Genomic DNA, 27,984 nt, shown 5'->3' with positions numbered 1-27,984 from the left:
TAGAAAGACGGGACAAACTGATGGAGCTCTGTGGCACGAACAGAAGACAGGCGTCCAGTGCCTTAGGTGGGGATGTGTGGGGCCAAGCCCCTCGGGCTGCGCTCAGAGGCCTGCCAACAAGGCACTGGGGCCCGGGAGAAACAGAGACGCTGGCCCTCCCAGCTTCCTAGAGAGGCCGAGAGGCCTGGGGCGGTGACGCGCGTGCGCGATACGGCCCAGCGAAGAAGTCGGCGTGGGGGCGACTGGTGCGGGCCGGGGCGTGCGGTCAGGGGACTGAGCGTTTCGCGGCCGCGCGAGTCGGTGAGTCGGGTGACTGCGCGGGCGTCGGGGTTTGCGGTGCGGGCGTGGGGTTCCCGGGTTGGGGGCAGTGAGTGAGGCTCGGCCTGGAGGCTGCGACCCGAGGGGGTCTGGCCTGGGAGCCTGACCCGCCGCAGTGAGTGAGTATCTGCCTGCTCTTCGTCGCCTGGGGCGCGAATTTGGAGCAGTGGTTTCGGTGTTTTATCGCTTCTCCCAATTGTGCAAACAAAGCGTACTGATTATAGGTAATTAGATGACTTGGGTGATTGTTAAGAAAAGTAGAAGTACCCGCACTTCGTTAATGTTTTTGTCTAGGGCTTCTTGACCTTTTAAAATGTGTGCATAATTATGCAGACGCTTATACATGTACAAATATATATATTTTTAAGTGCGATTATTTTACTGCTTTTAAAAAATATATAGTCCACATATTTTATTTTTAATTAATTTAAAAAATTTGAGGTGTAATCCACAGAGAACATCATATTGGTTTTAGGGGTACAACATGTTTCCGTATTTGTATAGTGCTACTTTTAAAAAGCTTTTTTTTTTTTTAGTATTATTATGATAAAATACAGATGACATTTACCATATGTAATCATTGATCATTTAAGTCATTTTAAAGTGTGTAATTCAGTGGCATCAAGTACATTCATCCTATTTTTGAAAACTATGATGTCTTCAACTTGTGGAATGCATTTGTTCATAAATTGGTTAAAGTTGGAGCCAGCATTATGACATCACCGAGACATAATTTTGCAAGTATAATTAAAACATTTTTGTTTGCAGTTTATTTTCATAGTATGCATTACATGATGCTGTAAATGCTTAACAAGTGATATGTATTAGGTTGATTGTTTCTGGTTTCTAAATGAAAAAGTAATATATAAAATACAGTTTTTAAACACAAGGTACAGTTGTAACCTAAAGCCACTCTTCTGTCTTCTCACTTACCTTGGCCTAAAAAAATCAGAGAATGTTCACCTTCCTAAGTAAAAGTAGTGCCAGGAAAGAACCCCATTCTCTTTCAAACTGTTTGCATTTCAAAACTGAAAACTCATTAATATTAGGTGGGTTATTATGCACAGAAGTGTCAGAGAGCAGTTTGAGCTGTAATTTGATTTCAGGGATCTTTCCATTTATTACACACGTGTGTGTAGTTGTGTGTGTTTTCAGGGGCTGATGAATGAGGCTACTTTACATGTTCTTAAGATTGAGGGAAGACTGACAATTTTTGATGAGAAAAGCCAAAAAAGATGGGAATGATAAACTGCTTTGTATACTTGTAAGGAAGGGAAACTGATAAAATCATGAAAAATAATAACTGTGCCACTGTTAAGTTTTCTGTGGCTCCTGGTATCTCGAATTATTAATGCATGGGCAGTCTGATGTCATGCTCCTGAGCAGAAACACTGAAAGTGTGGTACAATGTAGTGTTACTTTGTAGTCTTCAGTATTTTTAACATCTGAAAGGAAGTTCCTCTGGTGAGTCATCCGGTGCTTCCCAAGATTGAGTTTTTGAGCTTATGCTTTTCTTTCCCTGATCTTAGATCTCTTACCCTCCTTCCTTGTTTTATTTTACTAGGTAGCACTGTTTCTGTCTCTTTATCTATCTTCTCATAAGCTGCTCAAAGCAGTGTGTTTTGTCTGCTTTATTCACTACAGAGACCATAGTGTCTGGGATGTAATAGGTGCTTAGTAAATGTTTGTTGAATTAATGAAAGAGTGAGTTCAAATTTTAGATAACACTTGACAGTATTCAGTGTCCTTGAAGGTGAAGGTGAAGTCTCTCAGTCGTGTCCGACTCTTTGTGACCCCATGGACTGTAGCCCACCAGGCTCCTCTGTGCATTGGATTTTCCAGGCAAGAATACTGGAGTGGGTTGCCATTTCCTTCTCCAGGGGGGTCTTCCCAACCCAGGGATCGAACCCAGGTCTCCCACATGGGAGGCAGACGCTTTAACCTCTGAGCCAGCGATCACCAAGTTAATCCTTAGTATCTAAGAAAAAAAATTAAGAAAAAGAGAAACAACTTGTCTTTAATTTAAAAACCTTTTCATTTTGAGTAATTGTAGACTCACAGAGGGTGTCAGAACTCTATAGACTTCCTTTATATCTTTACCTGGTTTGCCTAAAGGTAGAATCTTGCATAAACATACTGCAGTCACCGAACTTGAGACATTTACAGTGGTCCAGTACTAGTAATGAAAGTCCTGATTTATGGAGAGCTCCTCACTGTCTTGCTGGCATCCCGTCTAGAATCTCTCATTCCATTTAGTTGTCATGTCTTCTAGCTCCCCTTTGGTCTGTGACAGCTCCTCAGTTTTGCATGTTTTTTACCATCTTGACAATTTTGAAATATTTTGTATTTGTAATTTTAGAGTAATCCTCTCATTTAGTTTTGTCAGATGTGCTCCTTCCATTGAGGATGATGTCGATATGTCTTTTAACTGGTGATATTACTCTTAAAAAATATTATTGAAGTATAATTGCTTTAAATGTTGTTCTAGTTTCTGGTGTACAGCAGAGTGAATCAGGTCTATGTATACATATTTCCCCTTCCTCTCGAACCTCCCTCCCACCGTTGTGCTCTACAGTAGCTTCCCACTAGAGGTTTTACCCATGGAGTATATCTATGTCAGTGCTCCTCCCTCAGTTCATCCTGTCCTCCCCTTCCCCTGCTGTGTCCACACGTCCATTCAGTGCTATTACTCTCGATCCAGTATTTCTGCCAAGTATCAACCCTGTAAAGTTAGTGTCTGTCCTTTGGTAATTAGCAATTATTTTGAGATAGACACCTTGAGACTGCATAGAAATATTCTTTCTTCTCAGCTTTCACCTAATTAGCGCTTCTTGGTGGATCTTGCCCGAAGCAGTTATTATTGTGACATTCTTCTAGGTGCCTTTCATTTCCGTTCCTTCTGCATCCATGAACTGGCATTCTTTTCGAGGAAGAGTTGTACCTTCTCTCCCATTTGTTTATTTACTTAAATTATATCAGTTACGTCAGTGTGTGATGTTGGGTATTTATTTTGGGGGTTTATTGAGGTGTGTTATTTATTTTGTGGCTCAAATTATTCTAACTTTGGCTATTGGGGGCTCTTTCAAATCAAAGCTCCTGTTTCCCCTTACAAGTTCCCATCCTTTTTTGTGTCTTTCTCTGATTTTTTAAGGCGCCACAAGATACATCTTGTATTTCATTTCCCCCAACCCTGGAATCAACCATTTCTGCAAGGATTCCTGGTTTCGTTTATTATGGAATGGTATTGAGAAACCAAATTTTGGGCACTAGGTTGAGCTCATTTCTTAGTTAGCAAATTGGTGTAAATATTATTTTAACACTGAAATGTTTTTTAAAAATACTTTTATTTTTTTCTTTTCTGGCTGTGTTTTCTTTTCACGCTGTGTTGTATGTGGGGTTCCCTGATGAAGGATCAAACATCTGCCCCTTACATTGGAAGTGTGGGGTCTTAACCCCTGGGTCACCAGGGGAGCCCTTGTTTTAACGTTTTAAATGTGTGCCAGAAGCAGTCTTTCTTTAGTTTTTGATTGTCTTAGAAACTTGCTTGCTTACTATCAGTGTGTAAAATAAACCTTATGTACCCTCTCACTGGCAGGAAAAGCACGAGAATAAGAGACTACGCAATGAGGATTTTAAGAGGAAATCAAAATTACTCTGTATTAAAACAAAATGACAGAAAAAAATGTCCCTGGAAAATGCCCATGTGATTTGTTGGTGTTTCCTGGGTTCTTTTCCAAGTCATTTTCATTTGGGAATGAAGCGAAGGGGTAAAGCTCTAGGGGAGAAGAGGCCTGATCTGTCTCAGGTTCCTCCCCAGCTTGGGGGCTCACATTTGTGGTGTCATCTTAAGGCAATGAATGAACCTTTTCTTCTGTCCTCAAAAGCTGGTTGGGACCTGGGAGGAACCCTGAGGCATTGGAATACCTGAATTTAATTGGGCAGTTTCAGCTCACTGGCTTCCATCTTTACTTAGTGTGCTGTGGGTCTTTCATTCAGACTTTGAAAGGCCCAGGAAGTCATTAGCTTTTATCCATGTTCATGGTTGCAGAGGCTGGGCTCAAAGGACTGTATTCTTTTGCCATATTCACAGCCAGTTGTCCTCATTTTTCTGCTGTTCCTTCTCATTGTCTCTTTACAAATACTTCACTGACCTCTTTGGACATTTCTTCAGCAGCTGCTTCATAACAGGTCAGCTTGGAGGCTTATGTTTGGTGCTAATTTGACTGTACGCCCCAGTTTCTAGAGATAGGTCTATTCTTTCTATTTCCCCCTGGGGGCATTCTGTCTAGCCTCCAGTTCATTCTCTTGAGTCGCACTGCTGGATTTCTCTTCACCTGAGCTTCATTCTCTCCTCCAGTCTCTTCTGCACCTTTGGCTGGGAAAGTCTCTGCTGCTTCCTCTGACTCTCAGCTTCCTCCTGAGCAGTTGTTTCTATTCCTGTTGGTGCTGCTGGGGCCCTGCAAGCCTGGAGCCTGCCCCTGCGCCTCCGGAAGCACCTTTCCTCTTCAGCCTCCTCTTGTTGTGTCTTCAGGTCCCTTTTTGTAGGCCTGCAGTTCTGTGCTTTATCACTTCTCAGTTTGCCTTTGCTTTTGCTTCTCTGTATATTTATTTTCCTTATCCTGTCCCCTCCTTTCACTGCAAAGCTTCGTCTTTCTGCCAGAGCTTTAGCCAGCTTCCTCATCATGCATAATCCCAAAGTAGTTCTTCATTTGACTGTCCATGTCCTTGCAGCAGCACCGCCATTTCTTTTATCTGGATGATGGTGTTGGACAGAGGGAATATTGAATGATACCTTCTGGACTTAGAAGAAACTTTGAGACTGAAAAATGAAGCTGGCAACTCCTTGAAATGTAATTATGATGTTTACTATAGGTACTTAGATCAGGCAGTAGCTGTGGGTGCGCAACCATCAAGAGGCATTTGAAGCTGAACTCACTGTGGCCAGAAGCACGCGGGAATTTAAAGGGGCCAGGGTAAAGACAGAATCTGACTACCAAATGCAAAGCACATTTGCACAAGTGGAAACTGGGTTTCTCTTCCCCTCTGAGGTCTCATGAACATTATTCCTTATGGACCATTAACCATCTGGGACAGCACAATACATTGTTCCAGTTTTCATATCAGATGAAGGCAAGAGTAAGAGCTGACAGGAAGTTATCTGGCTTGGGTGCATTCCTTATGAGTCGGGTTAAAGCTCAGAAAGGGAGCTGCTGCAGGTCTAAGATGGAGCTGAGAAGATGAAGTCGCTGTGGTCCAGCCACATAGATGGCATGCTTTCTTTGTTCCATTTCTGTCACTGGTCATCTTTTTTGACAGTCCTAGAAATACTAGCTGAGTCTGTGTTTGGCTTTTGGTTGAAGTAACGATTTCTAAATTTTCTTAGCTTTGTGAGAGGTGGAGGGTGCCGCCCTTTCCGGGGAAGATGACCATCGTCTGTGACTTGTGCACTGAGTAATGGGGCCACTTTACAACAGGTGCTAAGGTCTGCTGACTGCCTCTGACTTCCGTTGGAGGATGGAGGGAATGAAAAATGCCCATTGAACTGAGACGGTATCTTGAGACTGAAAACCTAGGCAGGTTATTAGAGCGTCATTAACTCACATGGTGAGATCAGGTGGACTAACTGGAAGCAGTTGCAGCTTCAGTTTGTGCTTCTGCGGGGCCGCTGGGACAGGTTTATAGTTAACCTTGGGTGTGGGAGCATGTGCTTGGAAACAGGAAGTGCATTGCTAAATTAGGTTTTATGAATGGCTAACTAGTCTCAGAGGCAATGGAAATATGTCAGTGAAGGTCTTCATCATTGTTTGGAGGCAAATAGAGCATTGCAGCCGCCTAGAACTAATGATCCAAAAAAAAAAAGTGTCTGTTAACTTCAAAGCCCTTGATGACAGAAAAGTGACTTACCTTGTAGTACAGTGATAGGTAGGGTCAGTGGAGGGACGGGAGGAATTGAATGGGCCCGTGATGGTGTCAGTTACGCTAATAGCCATGCATGCTTCTTTTCTTATTATTTTTATATTCCTTTTCATTAATGGTTTAAAACAAGATATTGAATATGGTTCTTTGTGCTGTACACTAGGATCTTGTTTATCCCTTCTAAATGTAATGGTTTGCGTCTGCCAACCCCAGACTCCCTGTCTGTCCCTCTCCCTCCCTCCTTCCCCCTTAGCAGCCCCAAGTGGTCTTTTTTCTATGTCTGTGAGTCAGTTTCTGTTTTGTAGGTAGACTCATTTGTGTCCTGCTTTATTTTATTGTCTATTTTTGACTGTTCTGGATCTTCGTGGCAGTACAGGCTTTTCTCTAGTTGTGGGGGGTGTTTGGGCTTCTCGTTGGAGTGGCTTCTCTTGTGGAGCACAGGCTTGAGGACTCGAGATCTTCAGTGGTTGTGGCTCCCAGGCTCTAGAGCATAGCCTCAGTAGTTCTGGTATTCAAGCTTAGTAGTTCTGCGGCATGTGGACTCTTCCCAGAAAGGGAATCAAACCTGTGTACCCTGCATTGGCAGGTGGGTTCTTTACCACTGAGCCACCTGGGAAGTCCATTGGGTCATACTTGAGATTCTGCATATAAGTGATTCCGTGTGGTATTGTCTTTGTCTGTCTAACTTGGTTCACTTAGTATGATTACGTCTGGTTGTATCCATGTTGCTGCAAATGGCATTCATTCGTGCCTTTTTTATGGCTGAGTAGTGTTCCACTGTGTATATATACCACTTCTTTATCCACTCATCTGTCAGTGGACATTTAGGTTGTCTTCATGTTTTGGCTATTATGAGCAGTGCTGCTTTGGACATAGGGATACATCAAGAATACCTCTTTATAGACTTTTTTTGGCTTTGTTTAGTTTTAACATGCTCTTTCTTGTTTTCTTTTGCATGTTGTGGTTTTGGGCAGCATTTTACTCTCTTTTGTTCGGTGCCTCAGTTGTCAATTTTTGTCTGACGTGTTCTCAGTTCAGCTTGCCTTCTTTGCTTTGGTTGTTGACTGAGTGGCTTAACTAGAACTAGGGTCAACTAGGTTTCTTTTTTCCTTTACGGTTGTCTGAGATCTACTTACAAGTTCCCTTCAAGGATGTGCAGCCTCTTCTGCCTAGTGGCCACCTTTCAGTCCAGGGTGCTAATACTCAATTGCTTTCTTTCTTTCCTTTTTTTGCTGTACTCCTTGTGAGAGCTTAGTTTCCTGACCAGGGATTGAACCTGGGCCCAGCAGTGAAAACTGAGTCCTAACCACTGGACCGCCAGGGAATTCCAGTTGCTTTGTTTTTTAGTTTTATTTATTTATTTTTTTGCTTTGTTTTTTAAACAGAATTATTGATCACCTTGCTGATTATATAAATAATGTTGAACAGTTTAGGAAACAGAAAAATAAGAAGGGAAAACCCGCTAGTTATACTTGCCAGAGTAGATAACTGTGGCAAACACTTTGGTGGCCAAGGCTTGGGAACTTTTTTGTATATAAGCAAGTGTGTTTTATTTTTAAGGCATAAAACAGTTCATAACTATAATTCCTAAAACTTAATTTATTTGGAGAAATTGGGAAAAGACAAAAAGTATAAAGAAGAAACTAACTGGCAGGCAGTACACAGGTAAACCTCTTCTTACATTTTAGGATATTTGCGTTCATTATTTTTGATGTACAGTCTTAGTAAAGAGACCTCGTACATAAATTTAAAAAATCAAATCACTGCAAATAAAGTCTCCTTTAACTGTTACTCCCAACCTCTCCACCTCCACTGTCAGTAAGAGTTTTTGTAAATCCTTTTTTGGCCATTTAAAAATCTTTCAAGTGCTTATATGTACATCATACCTAGACATCAGTTCAGTTCAGTTGCTCAGTCGTGTCTGACTTTTTGCGACCCCATGAATTGCAGCACGCCCGGCCTCCCTGTCCATCACCAACTCCTGGAGTTCACTCAAACCCATGTCCATCGAGTCGGTGATGCAATCCAGCCATCTCAGCCTCTGTCGTCCCTTTCTCCTCCTGCCCCTAATCCCTCCCAGCATCAGTGTCTTTTCTAATGAGTCATCTCTTCGCATGAGTTGGCCAAAGTATTGGAGTTTCAGCTTCAGCATCAGTCCTTCCAGTGAACACCCAGGACTGATTTCCTTTAGGATGGACTGGTTGGATCTCCTTGCAGTCCGAGGGACTCTCAAGAGTCTTCTCTAACACCACAGTTCAAAAGCATCAATTCTTTGGTGCTCAGCTTTCTTCACAGTCCAACTCTCACGTCCATACATGACTACTGGAAAAACCATAGCCTTGACTAGACAGACCTTTGTTGGCAAAGTAATGTCTCTGCTTTTGAATATGCTATCTAGGTTGGTTATAACTTCTCTTCCAAGGAGTAAGCGTCTTTTAATTTCATGGCTGCAGTCACCATCTGCAGTGATTTTGGAGCCCCCCAAAATAAAGTCTGACACTGTTTCCACATCTGTTTCCCATGCAGTGATGGGACCAGATGCCATGATCTTAGTTTTCTGAATGTTGAGCTCTCCTCTTTCACTTTCATCAAGAAGCTTTTTAGTTCCTCTTCGCTTTTTGCCATAAGGGTCATGTCATCTGCATATCTGAGGTTATTGATGTTTCTCCCGGCAGTCTTGATTCCAGCTTGTGCTTCTTCCAGCCCTGCGTTTCTCATGATGTACTCTGCATAGCAGTTAAATAAGCAGGGTGACAGTATACAGCCTTGACATACTCCTTTTCCTATTTGGAACCAGTCTGTTGTTCCATGTCCACTTCTAACTGTTGCTTCCTAACTTGCATACAGATTTCTCAAGAGGCAGGTCAGGTGATCTGGTATTCCCATCTCTTTCAGAATTTTCCACAGTTTATTGTGATCCACACAGTCAAGGGCTTTGGCATAGTCAATAAAGCAGAAATAGATGTTTTCCTGGAACTCTGTTGCTTTTTCAGTGATCCAGCAGATGTTGGCAGTTTAATCTCTGGAAATGTGGAAGTTCACTTGCTGAAGCCTGGCTTGGAGAATTTTGAGCATTACTTTACTAGTGTATGAGATGAGTGCAATTGTGTGGTAATTTGAGCATTCTTTGGCATTGCCTTTCTTTGGGATTGGGATGAAAACTGACCTTTTCCAGCCCTGTGGCCACTGCTGAGTTTTCCAAATTTGCTGGCATATTGAGTGCAGTACTTTCACAGCATCATCTTTCAGGATTTGAAATAGCTCAACTGGAATTCCATCTCCTCCACTAGCTTTGTTTGTAGTGATACTTTCTAAGGCCCGCTTGACTTCACATTCCAGTATGTCTGGCTCTAGGTGAGTGATCACACCATCGTGATTATCTGGGTCGTGAGGATCTGTTTTGTACAGTTTTCCTGTGTATTATGCCACCTCTTCTTAATATATTCTGCTTCTGTTAGGTCCATACGATTTCTGTCCTTTATCGAACCCATCTTTGCGTGAAGTGTTCCCTTGGTATCTCTAATTTTCTTGAAGAGATCTCTAGTCTTTCCCATTCTGTTGTTTTCCTCTATTTCTTTGCATTGATCACTGAGGAAGGCTTTCTTATCTCTCCTTGCTATTCTTTGGAACTCTGCATTCAGATGCTTATATCTTTCCTTTTCTCCTTGGCTTTTCACTTCTCTTCTTTTCACAGCTATTTGTAAGGCCTCCTCAGACAACCATTTTGCTTTTTTGCATTTCTTTTCCATGGGGATGGTCTTGATCCCTGTCTCCTGTACAATGTCATGAACCTCATTCCATAGTTCATCAGGCACTCTATCAGATCTAGGCCCTTAAATCTATTTCTCACTTCCACTGTATAATCTTAAGGGATTTGATTTAGGTCATACCTGAATGGTCTACCGGTTTTCCCTACTTTCTTCAATTTAAGTCTGAACTTGGCAATAAGGAGTTCATGATCTGAGCCACAATCAGCTCCCGGTCTTGTTTTTGCTGACTGTATAGAGCTTCTCCATCTTTGCGTGCAAAGAACATAATCAGTCTGATTTCGTTGTTGACCATCTGGCGATGTCCATGTGTAGAGTCTTCTCTTGTGTTGTTGGAAGAGAGTGCTGCTATGACCAGTGCGTTCTCTTGGCAAAACTATTAGTCTTTGCCCTGCTTCATTCCATACTCCAATGCCAAATTTGCCTGTTACTCCAGGTGTTTCTAGACTTCCTACTTTTGCATTTCAGTCCCCTATAATGAAAAGGACATCTTTTTTGGGTGTTAGTTCTAAAAGGTCTTGTAGGTCTTCATAGAACTGTTCAACTTCAGCTTCTTCAGTGTTACTGGTTGGAGCATAGGCATGGATTACTGTGATATTGAATGGTTTGCCTTGGAGACAAACAGAGATCATTCTGTCGTTTTTGAGATTGCATCCAAGTACTGCATTTTGGACTCTTTTGTTGACCATGATGGCTACTCCATTTCTTCTAAGGGATTCCTGCCCACAGTAGTAGATATAATGGTCATCTGAGTTAAATTCACCCATTCCAGTCCATTTTAGTTCGCTGATTCCTAGCATGTCGACGTTCACTCTTGCCATCTCCTGTTTGACCACTTCCAATTTGCCTTGATTCATGGACCTGACATTCCAGGTTCCTATGCAATGTTGCTCTTTACAGAATTGGACCTAGCTTCTATCACCAGTCATATCCACAGCTGGGTATTGTTTTTGCTTTGGCTCCATCCCTTCTTTCTGGAGTTATTTCTCCACTGATCTTCAGTAGCATATTGGGCACCTACCAACCTGGGGAGTTCATTTTTCAGTATCCTATCATTTTGCCTTTTCATACTGTTCATGGGGTTATCAAGGCAAGAATACTGAAGTGGTTTGTCATTCCCTTCTCCAGTGGACCACATTCTGTCAGACCTCTCCACCATGACTTGCCCTTCCTGGGTGGCCCCACACGGCATGGCTTAGTTTCATTGAGTTAGACAAGGCTGTGGTCTGTGTGATCAGATTGGTTAGTTTTCTGTGATTATGGTTTCAGTGTGTCTGCCCTCTGATGCCCTCTCGCAACACCTACCGTCTTACTTGGGTTTCTCTTACCTTGGATGTGGGGTATCTCTTCAGGGCTGCTCCAGTAAAGTGCAGCCGCTGCTCCTTACCTTGGACGAGGGTTATCCCCTCACGGTCGCCCCTCCTGACTGTGATCGTGGAGCAGCTCTTCTCGGCCCTCCTCCGCCCGCTCTTTGGACATGGGGTTGCTCCTCTCAGCTGCCTCCCCGACCTCGGGCGTGGGGTTGCTCCTCTTGGTCGCCACCCCTGACCTAGACATACTTATATATAAATAGAATTTTAGGGTTTTTTCTCCAGCTACGTCGAGGGTGTTCTTTTTAACTTAGCTTATGTTTTCTATGTTTGTTGAGAAAGACAGCCAATTTAGGTGCAACTTCTCTCTTGCGTAGCACTGTAATCCTAGCCTCTGGCTGAGGACATATTCTTGCAAAGAAATTGAATCCTCACAGCCTGCGCTATACTTCCAGCCTCTTGAGGGACTATCTTTCCCGGTTCGGTATTTATACCCCTCTTTTCTTCTTAAGTGCATGTGTCAGTGGCCCCCCATGCTCACCCCGCTTTCTGTATTTCAGAAGGGGGACCGAGGACCTACTCTATTATGAAGTGAAGCAAAAGTCGTGTCCAACTCTTTGCGACCCCCATGGATTGTCCATGGAATTCTCCAGGCCAGAATACTGGAGTGGGTAGCCTTTCCCTTCTCCAGGGGATCTTCCCAACCCAGGGATCAAAGCCAGGTCTCCCGTATTGCAGGAAGAATCTTTACCAGCTGAGCCACAAGGGGAGCCCAAGAATACTTGAGTGGGTAGCCTATCCTTTATCTAGGGGATCTTCCTGATCCAGGAATTGAACTGGGGTCTCCCGCATTGCAGGCGGATTCTTTACCAACTGAGCTATGAGGGAAGCCCATATTTTCTTCTCTTGCTGTAAGTAAACTGTATCACTAGAACCTACTGTGTGTTTTTTCTGTTCTCAGCAACTTAAAATTATGCTCTGGTCTCTTCTGTGGTTGGCACTTATCTGCTTTTTAACCTTAGCTGCACCGCCTGACCACCCAGTCAACAGTGAAACAATTATATTATTGCTTAGGGGTCTGGTATAGTCTTTTAAATTATTGTATGGTGTTTCACCCTATAAATTGCTACTTTTATTTAGTTGTATTGATGGACAAATAGGTCATTTCCAATATTATGTTATTACAAAGAGTACTTTAGTAAACACCTGTGTAAAGGCTTGAATACCTGTAGAGTGCTTTTCCAGGGAGCTTCCTAGAAGTGAAGTTTCAGGGGCATAAGTAACATGACATTTTAGGTCTACTGCAGACTTTCAAACTACCTTTCCTGGTGGCAGTTTACCTTTACACATCTTTCCATTGGTTTGTGCTTTTGTTCTTTTTTCTTTTTTTTGAGCAAGGGTGTGAAAATACAGAGACTTAGTCATATGTCACCTATTTCCTTTGATTTTTTCAGAAGGCCTTGGTTACCCTAGGATTCTTATTACTTTTTTGTATTTGTTTTTGAAGTTAAGTCTTTAGTTAGAATTTTGTTTTTTGTGTGTGAATCCCCTGTGAATACTGAAGGACAGCTGTATCTGTCTATGTAGGAATGGAGTTGCCAGTATTAATAGTAACTGGATGTTTGGCTTAATGATGAGACTATTTCCCAGTGTAGTTGCACAGTTTATATTCCCACCAGCAGTGTATCAGTGTTCCAGTATCTGTCTTCACTTTCTTACCAGCATATGTTGTTTTCTGACTGATTCTGGCCATCCTAGTGGATGTGAAGTGGTGTTTTATTGTGGTGTTGATTTGTTTTTCTCTGATGACTATTGTTGTTGAGAATCCTTTGTGTTTTTCAGCCATCTGTATATTTTCTTTGGAGAAATGTCTACTAAGATGCTTTGTCCAATTTTAATTATGTTGTCTTTTTATTATTGAATTATAAGTTATTTATTTTTTCTAGTGACAAGTCCCTTATGAGATATATGATTTGCAGATTTTTTTCCCTCTCTGTGGATTGGCCTTTCACTTTCTTCATGTGCCCTTTGAAGCACAAGAATTTTAAATTTAGATGAAGTCCAATTTATCTATTTTTTCTTTTCTTTTTTTTGCATGTGGTATGCATTTGGTAGAATCTATTAACTAATCCATTGTCACAAAATATTGCACTTAAGAGTATGATAAGAATATTATAGTTTTAGCATCTGATGTTTATGTCTTTGATCCATTTTGAGTTAACTTTGGTGTACCATCTTATCCAACTTTATTCCATTCATGTAGATATATAGTTGTCCAAGTACCATTTATTGAGAAGACTATTCCTACCCATTTGAGTGGTCTTGGTACACTTGTTAAAACTAAATAGACCATAAATATATGGGTTAGTTTTGGACTCTTAGTTCTTTTTCATTGACCTATATGTCTGTCATTATGCCGGTACCACAGTGTCTTGATGCTTTTTTATCTTTAAAGTACGTTCTCAGTTGCTAAGTCGTGTCTGACTCTGTGACCTCATGGACTGCCACGTTCCTCTGTTCATGGGATTTTCGAGTCAAGAATACTGGAATAAGTTGCTGTTTCCTCCTCCAGGGGATCTTCCCAACCCAGGGATCAAACCCATGTCTCCTACATCTCTTGCTTTGGCAGGCGATTCTTCACCACTGAGCCACTTGCGAAGCCTTTTTTTTTAAAGAAGGTAATGAAATTTGTCATTTGAATATTCCAACTTACTCTCTTTATTTTTAGTGATTCGATTTTTTAAATAGATTATTCTCACTCAAAGTTATTATAAAATATTGCTGTAGTCCCTGTGCTGGGCAATCTATGCTTATAGCTTATTTTATATATAGTAGTTCATATCTCTTAATCCTCTGCCTTTATCTTGCCCCTTCACCCCTCCCTCTCCCAGTTGGTAACCACTAGTTTGTTCTGTTTCTGTTTTGTTACAGTCATTTGTTTGTTTCATTTTTTAGATTCTATATTATATTTTCATTTTCTAGAGCCCATATTTTTTAGACTCCATATTTAAGTGATAACATACAGTATTTTTTTTCTGATTTATTTCACTAAGCATAATGCCCTCCAGGTCCAACCATGTTGCAGATGGCAAAATTTCATTCTTTTTTATGGTTGAATAATACTCTACATCTTCTTTATCCAGTCATTCTGTTAATGGTCACTTAGATTGCTTCCATGCCTTGGCTATTTTTATAATGCTCTTATGAGGTTTGGGGTGTATTTATCTTTTCAAATTAGTGTTTTTGTTTTCTTTTTAAAATTTTTATTTATTTATGGCTGTGTTGGGTCTTCATTGCTACACCCAGGCTTTCTCTAGTTATGGCGAGTGGGGGCTACTTTCTAGTTGCAGTGCTCCGATTTCTCATTTGCAGTGGCTTCTGTTGTTGTAGAACATGGGCTCTGGGCTGTGCCAGCTTCAGTAGTTGTGATACACGGGCTCAGTAGTTGTGGTACACGGGCTTAATTGTCCCGAGGCATTTGGGATCTTCCCAGACCCAAGTTGGAACCCGTGCTCTCTGCATTGGCAGGCCAGTTCTCAACCACTGGACTACCAGGGAAGTTCCCAACTTAATCGTTTTCAAGACTATGTTGTGTATTGTGTGGGTCTCTTGAGTTTCCATATGTTAGGGTTAGCGTTTCAGTTTCTATAAAGAAGCCAGCTTGGTAGGGATGTTTTGGAATCTATAGATTAATTTGGACAATTCAGTTCAGTCGCTCAGTTGTGTCTGACTCTTTGCGACCCAATGGACTGCAGTACGCCAGGCACCAACTCTCGGAGCTTACTCAAAACTCAAGTCCCTTGAGTTGGTAATGCTGTCATCTTAAGAGTGCTTTGTGTTGTGATCCATGAACACAATGTCTTTCCATTTATTTAAACCTTTAATTTCTTCCAGCAGTGTTTTGTTGTTTTTAGAGTATAAGTTTTGTTCTTTTGTTAAATTTATTTCTAAGTATTTTATTCTTTTTCATGTAATTGTAAATGGAATTGTTTTCTTGTTTTCAGTTTGTTCATTTCTATTATGTAGAAAAAGCCATTTTTTTTTTAATGAAAAAATTTTTTTCGTCCGGTTTTGTTGGAATATAATTGACATACAGCACTCTATAAGTTCTAAGGTGGACAATATAATAATTTGCCAGAGGTACATCATGAAATGATTGTCACAATAAGTTTAGTGCACATTCATCATCTCATTTAGATAGAAAATTAAAGAAATAGAAAAGTTTTTTTCTTGTGATGAAAATTTTTAGGATTTTCATTTTCCTAGCAATTTTAATATATAATGCACAACAGGGTTATTTGTATTTATCATGTTGTACATTATATCCCTAGGACTTGTTTATCTCATAAGTGTAAGTTTGTACCTTTGATTGCCTTCATCCAGTGGTCCCCACCCCTGCCTCTGGTAACCACAAATATCCCTTTTCCTGGTGTGCTTGATCTTGACAGGCTCCACTATGCAAACGTTCATAGGCCCTTTTCTCATAAATCCAAAGATGATCTAATGGCATCTGCTTGCGCCTTTCTTCTCACGTCTTTCCTGAATGGTAACATTGATTATTTCAGTCTCTCGCCAGTGACTTCTGATGTCCCAGCAAACGGTGTTGTCCCCAGCGGTGCTGAAAAGATACTCCCAAGGGCCCAGCGGTGATAGCCACAACTAATGCAGACTTGGTAGCACTCTGCTGGGAAGACCTTGAACGGGAGTGATGCCTCCAGGCAGGTGGTACGCTGTCCATCCAGCTCAGGCCAAGGCTTCCAGGGAGCGAGGACGCCTTCAGATGATAAAGAAGGAAGAAGAGGATGAAAGCTACACTTCAGTGCCGGCTGCCAGACCACAGACACTCAACCGTCCTGGCCAGGAGCTGTTCCGCCAGCTCTTCAGGCAGCTTCGCTACCACGAGTCTTCTGGGCCTCTGGAGACCCTGAGCCGGCTCCGGGAGCTATGCCGCTGGTGGCTGAGGCCAGATGTTCTCTCAAAGGCCCAGATCCTCGAGCTGCTGGTGCTGGAGCAGTTCCTGAGCATCCTGCCAGAGGAGCTCCGGACCTGGGTACAGCTGCATCACCCTGAGAGTGGTGGGGAGGCTGTGGCCTTGCTGGAAGAGCTTCAGAGGGACTTTGATGAGACACCATGGAGGGTGAGTGTGAGACAGTGTGCGGTGCCCAGTGAACTCTCTGCCACTGTGTCCACTCGTGGGGAGAGGGGCTGGACCTCTGAACCCTCACTGTGGAGGAGTTCACAGGAAGCCTTCTCTTCTCATTCCATGGCACCTGAACAGAAAAGAACTGGACCCTAAGCCAAGGACCATTTAGCAGGCAGCTCCTTCCTCCTTTGCAGGGGAGTATAAGCACCAGGAAGAAGAGGGCCTGCAAGTATCCAAAAATCACAGTAATGAGGTTTGGGACACATTGACTTACACAAAGTATATCTCCACATACCTAACTTGACTTGCTACCCATGTGTAAAGTGGAGGTTATCTCTTGCTCAAAAGTAGGAAAGTTAGTGTCAGGATCCTTGGTTTCTAAATACATATTGATGAGACCTAGAAGAGCAGTCTACGTGTGTCATATTATCTCTTTCTCAGTAAGCTTTTGAAGATGTGTTGTGTGCAGGGAGATGGGATAGATGAATGGTGAGGGCAGCCTGGGGCTGGGAACATCCTTGAGTGCCTGCCATGGGCCTGTCCTGGGCTTGGTGCTGGGGGACGGAGCTGACAGTCCCTGAGCCGGCAGCGGATCAGTTCAAGTGCACCCCGTGAGCTCCTCTGCCCCACACAGGCTGGCCTCTCAGTGTTTCTCCTACCTTTGAGCTTTTTGTGTTTAAAGAGTATTTTATCATTTTTGTAGGCTTTAAAAAATTTTTATATAATGTGTGTAATTCCTCATATACGATTCATTCATGCATAAATGAAAGTTATGTTTAAGATTTATGAAAAAAAGTTTAAGACACTTTTCCCCTAAAAGTAAAATAAAAACTAGATCAGTAAATCCTCTGAATGTGGTCTCTGAACATGGTCTACCAGCAGTATATGGTAACAGATGTTAAAAGAGAAAATCTCTTTGCTCAATTTTGGGTACTATTTTTTAAAATCTGAAAGAACATTTATAATTTTTACCAGAAACAATGAGATGTTCAAAATGACCTAAAGATAATTTTTAAAGCAAATAAGGTACACAGTAGGTACAAAATTGTGGCTCGAGTATGTTCAAATCAGGTAGGACAAGGTGTGTGGTTTAAAAATCCATGAAAACATAGCCAAATGAGCAGAAAGGGGTTATCTGGTTGAAAGTTAGTTAGGAATTTGAAAATAGAAAACAGGCTGGTAAAAAGCCTACCAAATTCTAAAAAATGAGCAGAAATGCTCAAGATGCATATAAGGTCAAACTGGTGCTTGAGAGTTTGTCCTGAAAGTCATGTCTGTGCTTCCCTGTTGCTGCTTTATTCTCCCTTTGGTGGGATTTGGGAGGAATAGGAGATAAACTCCTATGGTGGCTGTATCATCTTCAGGCTGTAGCTGTGTCTTAGATATTTAATGGCCTCAGGCTAAGATCCATCCAAATTGGTACAGAGAATGTTTTGGCCACAGGACCAGAAAAACGCGAAGTTCATTGACTGCAGCTTCCTATGCTCACTTCTGTGTCAGGAGTAGCCTTACCTCCAAAGACCAGGACTTTTGAAGTCCCAGCACAAAGGCTGCATCTCCAGGTCTCGGCTTGCATGGGCACTGCCCTTTTTTTTTGCTCCTGAGACCTTTTTTCTGTGCGTCTATAGCTGGCACTCACAGTTAGCGTTGCTGCTCCAGTGGTATTATTCTTTCACTCAGGTTTACCGTCTTGGAGTCTTGCTGCCTTTTTGAGGTCACTTGGCATAATGTTACCTAGAGCAGTGTCTGACACTTGGTAGATATTATCCGGCTGCATCCCTGCTGTGAACCGTTATCAGTTTACCTCTCAGGGAGTAATCTCTTCTCTCATTTCTAACTTCCAGGCCCGGGGTGGGGGCTGAGGGCTAGGGGGCAGGTATCACTGTAGCACCCGAGGCTCGAACAGCAGTACTGTCACTGACTGACCAGGCACTTTCCTGTCGAGTGAGAATCCGGCTCTACCTATCTCTGCATGGCCCTTATTAGAGCCCAGGGAGGTGGAGGGGGTGAGGGGGATCCTCCCTGGGCTTTCTGGTCCTCCTTTCTGTTCTGCCTGTAGGTAACAAAGGGCCCAGCTCACCATTTCCTGGGCCTCTGCCTTTTAGAGATCAGCCGGGTGGGCTGTTCTCTGCTTGTGCTTTCTGATTCCTACAGGGATCCTCTCACAACATTTTCTTCTTGCCAGGACCCAGCCCCTGCCCAGAGCCCAGATGTGCATTGGATGGGCACAGGAGCCCTGCGAGCCGCACAGATATGGCCCCCTGCTTCACCTCTCAGGAGCGGCTCGGCTCTGGGGGACCACCTGCAGCCTCCCTATGAAATAGGAGTGCGTGACTTCCTGGCTGGGCAACCCGGTACTTGCTGCCCGGCTCTAAGATCCCAGCCTGTGCCACACTTCCCGAACCTCCTATGATACCGTCTTTCCACCCTCTGTCCTCTCACTAGAATCCCTTCTGTCCTGGCCTTGAGCTCCGTGTCCTTTTTATCCTTCTGTGACCCACGTGTACCTGACTTTTCCTCCCATTGCACCCCCTGCTCCCTGACCCCAGCAGACATGGGGGAAGTTTGAAATGGGCATTTAAAACAGCCCATACCTGCTTGCGGGCCCCAGGAGTCCTCTGTGTGGGGGGAAGAGTGGGCTTCTCAGTGGGACGCTGGAACCGAGCTACCCTTTCTCACAGCTCTTTCTTCTTCAGATCCTCCTGCTGCAGAGGTGCCTGCCCTTTGCTCGAAGGAGGGATGCCCAGGCAACCAGGTGACAGCCCAGCCTCAGGTGAGCCACAGGACCTTTGAGCCTTCCTGCTATCCCACCATTGCTGCCTAATGGGGTAGCTGCAGCTCTCCCTTGTCCTGGGTCTTTCTGTCCAGTGACCCCACATCCCAGAGAGCAGATTGTCCCCCTGGAGCCCAGCTCTTGTGTTGGGTGATTACCTTCCCTTTCACCTTGACCAGATCCATCCTGTACTCAGAGCCAGCCCCACTTCCCCACTCTAAAAGCTGGGAGCTGTGGAGTGGTTCTCAGACATTGGACTGTGTTTTTTCCAGGGGACTATGACTTTCAAGGATGTGGAGGTGACCTTCTCCCAGGATGAGTGGGGGTTGCTGGATGCTTCTCAGAGGAACCTGTACAGGGATGTGATGCTAGAGAATTATGGAAACATGGCTTCTGTGGGTAAGGTGTCATTGTCACCATCTTCCACCTGCCTCTACTTCTGCCTCCTTAGTTCTCATTGTGGTGCCAGGAAGGGGTCTTGACCTGAGTCTGGGTCATGTCTGTCTCACTACTAACCAAATCACTTAATCCATTACTTCAGTCTTCTTTCTTAAAAATGGGGATATAATTTCTGTCCTGCTGAGATACTATAAAAATTAAAAGTCATGTGTGTCAAGTTCCTGGTTTATTCAGGCCTCAAAAAAAAAGTTAGCTGGTTTAACTGATAGAGTTGTCACTTGGTTCTGGAGAATCCTAGCAGTCCTTTTGCCTGTGGCTTATCTCATCTCAAGCTGGTTTTGGAAAAGACAGAGGAACCAGAGATCAAATTGCCAACATCCACTGGATCATTGAAAAAGCAAGAGAGTTCCAGAAAAACATCTATTTCTGCTTTATTGACTATGCCAGAGCCAAATTGTGGAAAATTCTGAAAGAGATGGGAATACCAGATCACCTGACCTGCCTCTTGAGAAACCTGTATGCAGGTCAGGAAGCAACAGTTAGAACAGGACATGGAACAACAGACTGGTTCCAAATAGGAAAAGGAGTATGTCAAGGCTGTATATTGTCACCCTGTTTATTTAACTTATATGCAGAGTACATCATGAGAAACGCTGGGCTGGAAGAAGCACAAGCTGGAATCAAGATTGCTGGGAAAAATAGCAGATATGCAGATATGCAGATGACACAACCCTTATGGCAGAAAGTGAAGAAGAACTAAAGAGCCTCTTGATGAAAGTGAAAGAGGAGAGTGAAAAAGTTGGCTTAAAGCTCAACATTCAGAAAACTAACATCATTGCATCCGATCCCATCACTTCATGGCAAATAGATGGGGAAACAGTGGAATCAGTAGCTGACTTTTATTTTTTGGGGCTCCAAAATCACTGCAGATGGTGATTGCAGCGATTAAATTAAAAGACGCTTACTCCTTGGAAGGAAAGTTGTGACCAACCTAGATAGCATATTAAAAACCAAAGACATTTCTTTGTTGACAAAGGTCCGTCTAGTCAAGGCTATGGTTTTTCCAGTAGTCATGTATGGATGTGAGAGTTGGACTATAAAGAAAGCTGAGTGCCAAAGAATTGATGCTTTTGAACTGTGGTGTTGGAGAAGACTCTTGAGAGTCCCTTGGACTACAAGGAGGTCCAACCAGTCCATCCTAAAGGAGATCAGTCCTAGGTGTTTATTGGAAGGACTGATGTTGAAGCTGAAACTCCAATACTTTGGCTACCTGATGAGAAGAGCTGACTCATTTGAATAGGCCCTGATGCTGGGAAGGATTGAAGATGGGAGGAGAAGGGGATGACAGAGGATGAGATGGTTGGATGGCATCACCAACTCAGTGGACATGAGTTTGGATAAACTCCGGGAGTTGGTGATGGACAAGGAGGCCTGGCATGCTGCGGTTCATGGGCTCACAAAGAGTCAGACGGGACTGAGTGACTGAACTGAACTGAACTATCTTTTCTCTGCTCAGAACTGTCAGAAAGAAATCCCTGTCTGGGCATCCTGCCCTGACTTCCTCCACTGGCCTCCTGGGCTTCCCCTCCTCCCCATCAGGAGCTCAAGCCTGAGAGGGTCCTGGAGAGTAGTTCTGCCTGATTCATCTACTGTCCAGTCACATCCCCTTCTTTTCTCTTCTGCAGTGGGGCCATTCACCAAGCCTGCCCTCATCTCCTGGTTGGAGGCAAGGGAACCCTGGGGCCTGAATGTCCAGGGAGTTCAGCTTAAGGGGAATCCAGGTGCTGCCCCTGCAGGTGAGTTCCAGAGAAATGACCAGGTCTTGCTCCTTTCCCATCTGCTCTTCCGTTTCTGGAGGTCTTTTACACTACGAAAACCGTGGGAAGCTCTCTCTGTTGTTTGCTAGAAGGAAGAGCCTTAGCAGTGTTGCTAATAAATGTTGGGTGCTTGGGCTTCTCCCCCCCAGAGTGGCCTCTTAGATGTTGGTTTCCGGCCTTGCCCCTCACCCATCAGCCCTCTCAGGAGCAGCTCTTGCCCACAGGACAGCATCACTGTTGTCTTGTCCATTCACTGATGCTCCTCCTCAGCCCTGTACTGCTCTGCCCTTCCTGCTCCTGGCACCCCTCATCCCACTTTTGCTGCTGTTCTTTGCTTGATCCTTCCCCTGTGGTCAGCTTGCAGCCCTTGCAGCCAGCTCTCCTCAAGCCCTTCCTCTCAGCTCGTGAAGACCTTCCTGTCACGTGTGCGTGTCATGTTTCCTCTCCCCTCTCTTGCTGTTTAACACTCCCTTCTGAACCTTTTGGCTTTTCCCCTGGATTTGATCCGTGCATGTGGCCAGCTGGTGTACCCATCTTGTTTCTGCTCTCCCCTTTCGGACATCTGGAATACCCCTCCATGTTTTGCCTTATCCCTGACTGTTTTTGTAAAGCTACTGGCAGTCAGGCAAAAGCCTCACTACCTAAGTTCATGACATTTTTGGTCCCTCGGTGCTTTCTGTATTTCCAAGTATGGGAAAAGAGAACATTCTTTAGTCCCCCCCACCTTTTTTTTTAAACCACACCTAGTGGCTTATGGGATCTCAGTCCCCTTACCAGGGATTGAACGTGGGACATGGCAGTGAAAGCCTGGAATTCTAACCACTAGGCAACCAGGGCACTCCCAAGAGTAGTACATTCTCTTATGTTTTATTTGTGTCAGGAGAAGAGCTCCATGTGAAAACAGACAAGTTCATCTTAAAACCTGAACCTTTGGAAGAAGCAGTAACCTTAGCCACGCCATCAGAATGTCATGGTGCAGCAACTGTTTCTGAGGGACCAGGGCTCAGAGAATCCGTTGCACAGAAGAGCAGGTTAAAGGAAAGATGTGGAAACCCCACGCAAGTGAGAGTTAAGAAAGAAGAGACCAATTCCAGCCATGGGGCAGGGAAAGACTGTGAAGATTCAGGAAGAAATAATAGTCTTCATCTAAGACATATTACATATTTGAGAGGACCCAGAAGAAAGCAGTCCCTTAAACACGGCTATGGCAAACACTTCAGGGGAAGTTCCTACCACTATGACTATAAGGAGTATGGGAAAGGGCTCAGACGCATGATGGGTGGGTTCAGCCTACATCAGAGAATTCATGCTGGACTGAAAGGCAAGGCCAAGGATGCGCATGGGAAGGACTTCAGCCTTAGTTCCCATCACAAGCATGGGCAGAATCTTCACGTGGTGGGGACACTGTATAAGTGCAGCGACTGCGGGAGAACCTTCAGTTGTAGCTCCCACCTTGTATGTCATCAGAGACTCCACACTCAAGAGAAGCCGTTTAAATGCAGGGCATGTGGGAAAGCCTTCAGGTGGAGCTCAAACCGGGTGCGACATGAGAAAATTCACACCAGACTGAAACCGTATAAGTGCAGTTTATGTGACAAAGCCTTCCGTCGCATGTCTGTCTACCGCCTGCACCAGGAAGCCCATGCTAAGCAGAAATACCTTGAATCTACTCAGGATGAAGAAGCTCTGACCTGTGACTCAGATTCTGATCATCATTTGAGAGACCAAAGTGGGGAGAGACTCTTTGACTGCAGCCAGTGTAGGAAATCCTTCCACTGTAAATCATACATTCTTGAACATCAAAGGATTCACACCCAGGAGAAACCCTACAAATGTCCCAAATGCAGGAAAACATTTAGGTGGAGGTCCAACTTCACTCGTCACATGAGACTGCACCAGGAAGAGAAGTTCTATGACCTGGACAAATGTAGAGAAGAGTTGAGGCAGACCTCCAACTCCAGCCAGCCCCAGAGCGCCCCCACCATGGAAAAAGCTCTTGTGTGTCAGCAGTGTGGGAAAACGTTCATTCGAAAGAAGACTCTCATCAATCATCAGAGAATTCACACAGCCGAGAAACCATACCGATGCCACGAATGCGCAGAAGAGTTTCCTCACAGGTCGGCCTACATTGTTCATAAGAGGCAGCATGCCACCGAAAGAAAACCTGAGGATGCACCCTCGTTTAGTCATGACAGAGCATTCCAAGTTCCTCAGACCAGTCCCACCACAGAGGAGCCCTACAAATGCAGCCAGTGTGGCAAAGTCTTCCGCAGTCATTCGTTCCTCCTCATCCATCACAGAGTTCACACCAGAGAGAAGCCTTATAAGTGCAAAGAGTGTGGGAAATCTTTCAGATGGAGTTCTAACCTCTCCCGACATCAGAGGACTCACTCTTTGGGAAAACTGGATGAGTACTCCGAAAGCGAAGATGCTCTAAATCTTCAGTCACAAGTCCTCACCAGTGCAAAACCTTTTCAGTGCCAAGAATGTGGGAAAAACTTTACACGTAAAAGAAGTCTTTTAGATCATGAAGGAATACACAGTGGAGAGAAGCGCTATAAATGTAACCTGTGTGGGAAATCTTATGACAGAAATTATCGCCTTGTTAATCATCAGAGAATCCACACTAAAGAGAGACCGTTTAAATGTCAGTGCTGTGGGAAAGATTTCATTGGAAAACATACCCTCTCCATTCATCAGAGAAAACACATCAGAGCAGCTGAGTCTGAAAGTGGTGTGGCTGGGCTGACATCCCACCGGGAGACAGGGGTAAAGTTACATGAATTAAAATCAGGTGAGGAGAATCCTCTTGAAGATGATGAGAAAACTTGTGATCAGAGATCTGAACTCCCTGGACTCCAGGACATACCCACTCGGGGAAAGTGCCACAAATGTAGCACATGTGGGAAAACTTTTAGCAAGAGCTCACAGCTCACCAGCCACAAGAGATTCCATACACGGGAGAGGCCCTTCAAATGCAGAGAGTGTGGGAAGACCTTTAGGTGGTCTTCAAACTTGGCTCGGCATATGAAAAACCATACTAGAGATTAACTTGTGGTCCAACAGTTGGGGCGAGGGGGTCCTGGTTACCCTACTGGAGAACCCCTGATGGTAGGGGATGTGGGGCAGGCCTTCACAGAGGGCTCAATCCTTATTTGGGAGTTTGTGGCAGAGAATGCTGAGGATTCAAAAATGTAGGGCACCTCCATCCTACTGCTGGAAAATGAGATGCTGGGGAAGAGCCTCAGTGCGTTCCAGGAAGAGGTTTGGGCCCCTTGGAGTGGGCTTCACTCTATGGCCTGAAGTTTCCCCCCAGCCAGATTTTCTTCTGTAACTCTGAAGGGAGAGACCATTGCACTTCGTGGTGGTTCAATAGAATGTCCATGGCATGGTAGGCTGTGGCTGCTGGGAAGGGTCCAATTGGATCCTTAGTTTGCCTTTGAGTGTGACTTATGATGGTGTGTAGTCCATTTGACCTAAAAAGCACCAGCAGCAGCAAGAACTAGTGTCTCCAGATACCCCCAGGGGAGTTCCGGCTATGCCTTCGATCTTCACAGCTGACTTTGGGTATTTGCTGTGGACATAACAGTTGTCTCAGCTGCAAGTGGAGGAGAACAGGGTCCTGGGCTTGATCATCTGCAGAATGAAGCTCTCCCATTCCCAGCTCCATCCCCCAGGTCTGAACGGACAGCAGCGGTCCATCTGCTAAACAAATGCGTCAGGCATCTTCCGTATGCCAGGCCCTGTCGTGTGGGCCATAGACCCAGCAGAGGACTGGAGCAGAAAGTCTGCCATCTTGGATCTTTACAGACAATAAGCAAATGAGATATATGTAGTATTTTGGGTGGTGATATGTGTTGTGGACAGAATGAATCAGCAGAGTGAGAGGGAATGCTGGGTTGGAAGGTGGATTGGGATTTTAAATAGGCTGGTCAAGGAGGGTGTCAACTGAGGAGGTCAGATTTGGACAAGGACCAGAAAGAGATCATGGAGGAAGCCACGTAGGTCCGTTGTTCCTACTCAGGAGCCTTCACAGGAGGTAGTCTCCTTAGGGAATGACCCATAGGCCCCTGAACCAGAGTGAAGTGAGCCATCTGGAAGTGAGAAGCCCAGAAAGGTGGATGGCCAAGCCAGCTGAGCATCATGGGTCCTTGCTGGGCCTTGGCTTCCTCAGAGGAGAACTTCTGGACAGTTTTGAGTTGAGAATTATGGTCTGAATCTGGACCATTACAGAATGTAGTTCAGAGTCTCACGTGTTGAGGGGCAAAGGTCATGGGAAGGGCCTCAGAGTCATCAAGTGTGTGTTCCTGGCTTGCTGCACCTTTTCTTGGCAGGATGATCTTGGGTGAATCACTGAACACTGGCATCTAAAATTAGAGTGGCTGACTCTGCTACCCAGCTCTTGGGATTGGTGGAAAGGAGGCTTGACTTATTAAGATTCTGGGTCAGGAGTCTGATCTCTAGACCAGGCCTTCGCTGAGCTGCAGATCCCATGTCAGTTGACATGACAAACACAGAAATACCCCTTTTCTGTCCATCTTTTCATCTCCCTACTCCTTGTGCCACCTGGTACTTCATAGAGTTCCTGCCCCAGTAGGGGTGTTTCTACTGCCATTTTTATAAAATGATAAATATTTATTTTTAAACATTCAAGTCAGATTTTTAAAAATGTAAAGAGTGAAGTAAAAGTCAACAGAAATCCCTCTGTACTGAGGTAAACCTTGAATATTTTGGGATTGTGCTGATGCAATCCGTTTGGTAACCTGAGTTTTAAAATAATTATGTAAGTAGTATATGATTATGATAGAAATATTAGTATGTACAGATTCACTAAAAGGATAAGTCTGACTACTTGGAGCTAACTACTGAACATTTTGGTGTAACCAGTGTTGAATTTAACTTCATTACTCTTCCCTGAATGCCCCTGGGCTGAGCTGACTCGCGCTGTTTCCGTTCCCATGGAGTGCCACGCTGCTGTCTGGTCTGGCCCAGGTCTTCACTCTTTCAGTCTCAGCCTTCCCTGACCCTTGTCCCTCTAGGGATTCTCCCCTGGTCTCACCTCTCCTCCTGCTTGTATATTGCCCTGTTGGGTGTTGTCTGGATTTCCAAACGTTATTCCCATTATTGCAGCCAGACTGAGTACTCTAGAAGCCAGGTTTGGGTGTTTTTTTTCTGGGCAGAGTAGATTTTACACAAAGTTGCCTCTTTTAAGGAATGTAGAACTGAATTCATCATTTTAGTTAAGTCAGGGTTGGAACTTTTCGAAGGTGTTGACGAGTGAACTGTTGACTGGAGTCTGCCCACAAGCGTGCCTGCTACTTGGGAGCCCAGTCACTGGTGTCTCCAAGCCAGAGGGGACCGAGTTGAGTGCCTGGGCCATCCGTGCTCACCTCACACCCTGTACTGGCCTGGAGAACATACCCCTTCTGCCAAACCTGCCCTGGATTCTCCCGCTTCCTGGGAGGAACTGAAATTAGGGTTCGTGGGAGCCAGATGGGCTGGGACTCCACAGAGGGGTGGATATCAGGAGATGTTTCAGGCAAGTGTTTAGTGTGGTTGGTCTCACCCTTGCTGACAGAACCTGTCAGTCCAGACAGAGGTGAGTGTAGAGAAGAATGTGCAGGAAATGTAAATTGATGTGGACCATCTTATACTCATGAAGTTGGCTAGCTTTTAGAAGCCCTTGTGTGGGCAAGTGTATGGTACATGGGAACTCACTGCTGTGGGAATAGAAATTGTGACAGCTGCTCTGCCAAGCAATATGTGAAATCTGGTTAAGCTTGTGTATATTCTGCCACCCAGAATTCTACTCCTGGATAAAGCCTAAAGTAACTCCATTTGAAGAAGGAAATGTGTCTATGACTGTTCATTGCAGTACTGTGTAGATACCAAGATTAGGAGAAGCCAAAATTTCCATCAGCAGAAGAACAGGTTGTTTTTGGTAAGTGAATATGAAAGAACTACAGTTACATCTTTGAACATAGATGAATCAAAAATGATGCAGAGAAAGCTGCAGAAGCTACATACACCATTTATGTAAAGTTAAACATACTATGTATTTGTGGGCACATTATTTAAACTTACTTGTGTTTCACTTTTTCTGTAAAATGAGATAGTAGTGCCAACCTCACAGGGTGATGGGGGAGGGGGACAGTTAATGAATTAATGCATGTAAACTGCTTAGAATAGTGGCGGGCATGTAAGCATTGTTGGCATAAGGTAACCAGTGTTACTGTCTTACACAATAATGTATTTCCTGTGATTCAAGTTATATGAAATGAAGAGTGTAAATCCTGTGTTAGAAAGATGTGTGAAAGCCATGCTCTGCCTTCCCAGAACAGGAGTTGCTGATGGAATCAGGGAGGGTACATGGAGGTTTCAGTTGTGTTTTTATTTCTTTTAAAATGTTGATGTAGTTGGGTTAGCATGTTGATTTAATGGGATATGTGATGGGTTTTTTTCTAACTGTGTGTTTAAGATATCTCAAAATAAAAGTATTTTTAAGCATGGGCTCTGCCATTTCATGATTTTTTAGAAATCC

The 27,984-nt window shown here is 44.0% G+C and overlaps 1 protein-coding gene across 6 annotated transcripts; it reads left to right on the top strand.

Moving 5' to 3' along the window:
• Positions 1 to 217: 217 nt before the first annotated feature.
• Positions 218 to 27,950, top strand: ZNF445 (zinc finger protein 445). 6 transcript variants are annotated; one of them, XM_027958076.3, is made up of 8 exons: positions 218 to 300; positions 13,884 to 13,989; positions 15,877 to 16,448; positions 18,640 to 18,808; positions 19,151 to 19,227; positions 19,500 to 19,626; positions 21,312 to 21,422; positions 22,324 to 27,950. In XM_027958076.3, exons 3-8 carry the CDS (start codon positions 16,020 to 16,022, stop codon positions 24,492 to 24,494), a joined length of 3,084 nt encoding a protein of 1,027 aa, XP_027813877.1. In that variant the 5' UTR covers positions 218 to 300; positions 13,884 to 13,989; positions 15,877 to 16,019; the 3' UTR covers positions 24,495 to 27,950. The 6 variants fall into 6 exon arrangements, with proteins under 6 accessions (XP_027813877.1, XP_060258120.1, XP_011954866.1 ...); XM_060402137.1 differs by having other exon boundaries at positions 13,767 to 13,989; XM_012099476.4 differs by lacking the exon at positions 13,884 to 13,989.
• The last annotated feature ends 34 nt before the right edge of the window (positions 27,951 to 27,984 follow it).

Source organism: Ovis aries, chromosome 19 (genome assembly GCF_016772045.2).
Source record: "Ovis aries strain OAR_USU_Benz2616 breed Rambouillet chromosome 19, ARS-UI_Ramb_v3.0, whole genome shotgun sequence".
Lineage (NCBI taxonomy): Eukaryota > Metazoa > Chordata > Mammalia > Artiodactyla > Bovidae > Ovis > Ovis aries.
The sequence above is the reverse complement of the archived record's forward strand: the minus strand, read 5'-3'. Positions and strand labels throughout refer to the sequence as shown.

Bases quoted from the DNA above. Each gene is read 5' to 3' on its own strand.
- ZNF445 (XM_012099476.4), top strand. From the start codon at position 16,020: ATGCCTCCAGGCAGGTGGTACGCTGTCCATCCAGCTCAGGCCAAGGCT. The intron at 18,809-19,150 runs GTACTTGCTGCC...TTTCTTCTTCAG, and splicing joins CTTCCTGGCTGGGCAACCCG to ATCCTCCTGCTGCAGAGGTG. The intron at 19,228-19,499 runs GTGAGCCACAGG...TGTTTTTTCCAG, and splicing joins AGGTGACAGCCCAGCCTCAG to GGGACTATGACTTTCAAGGA.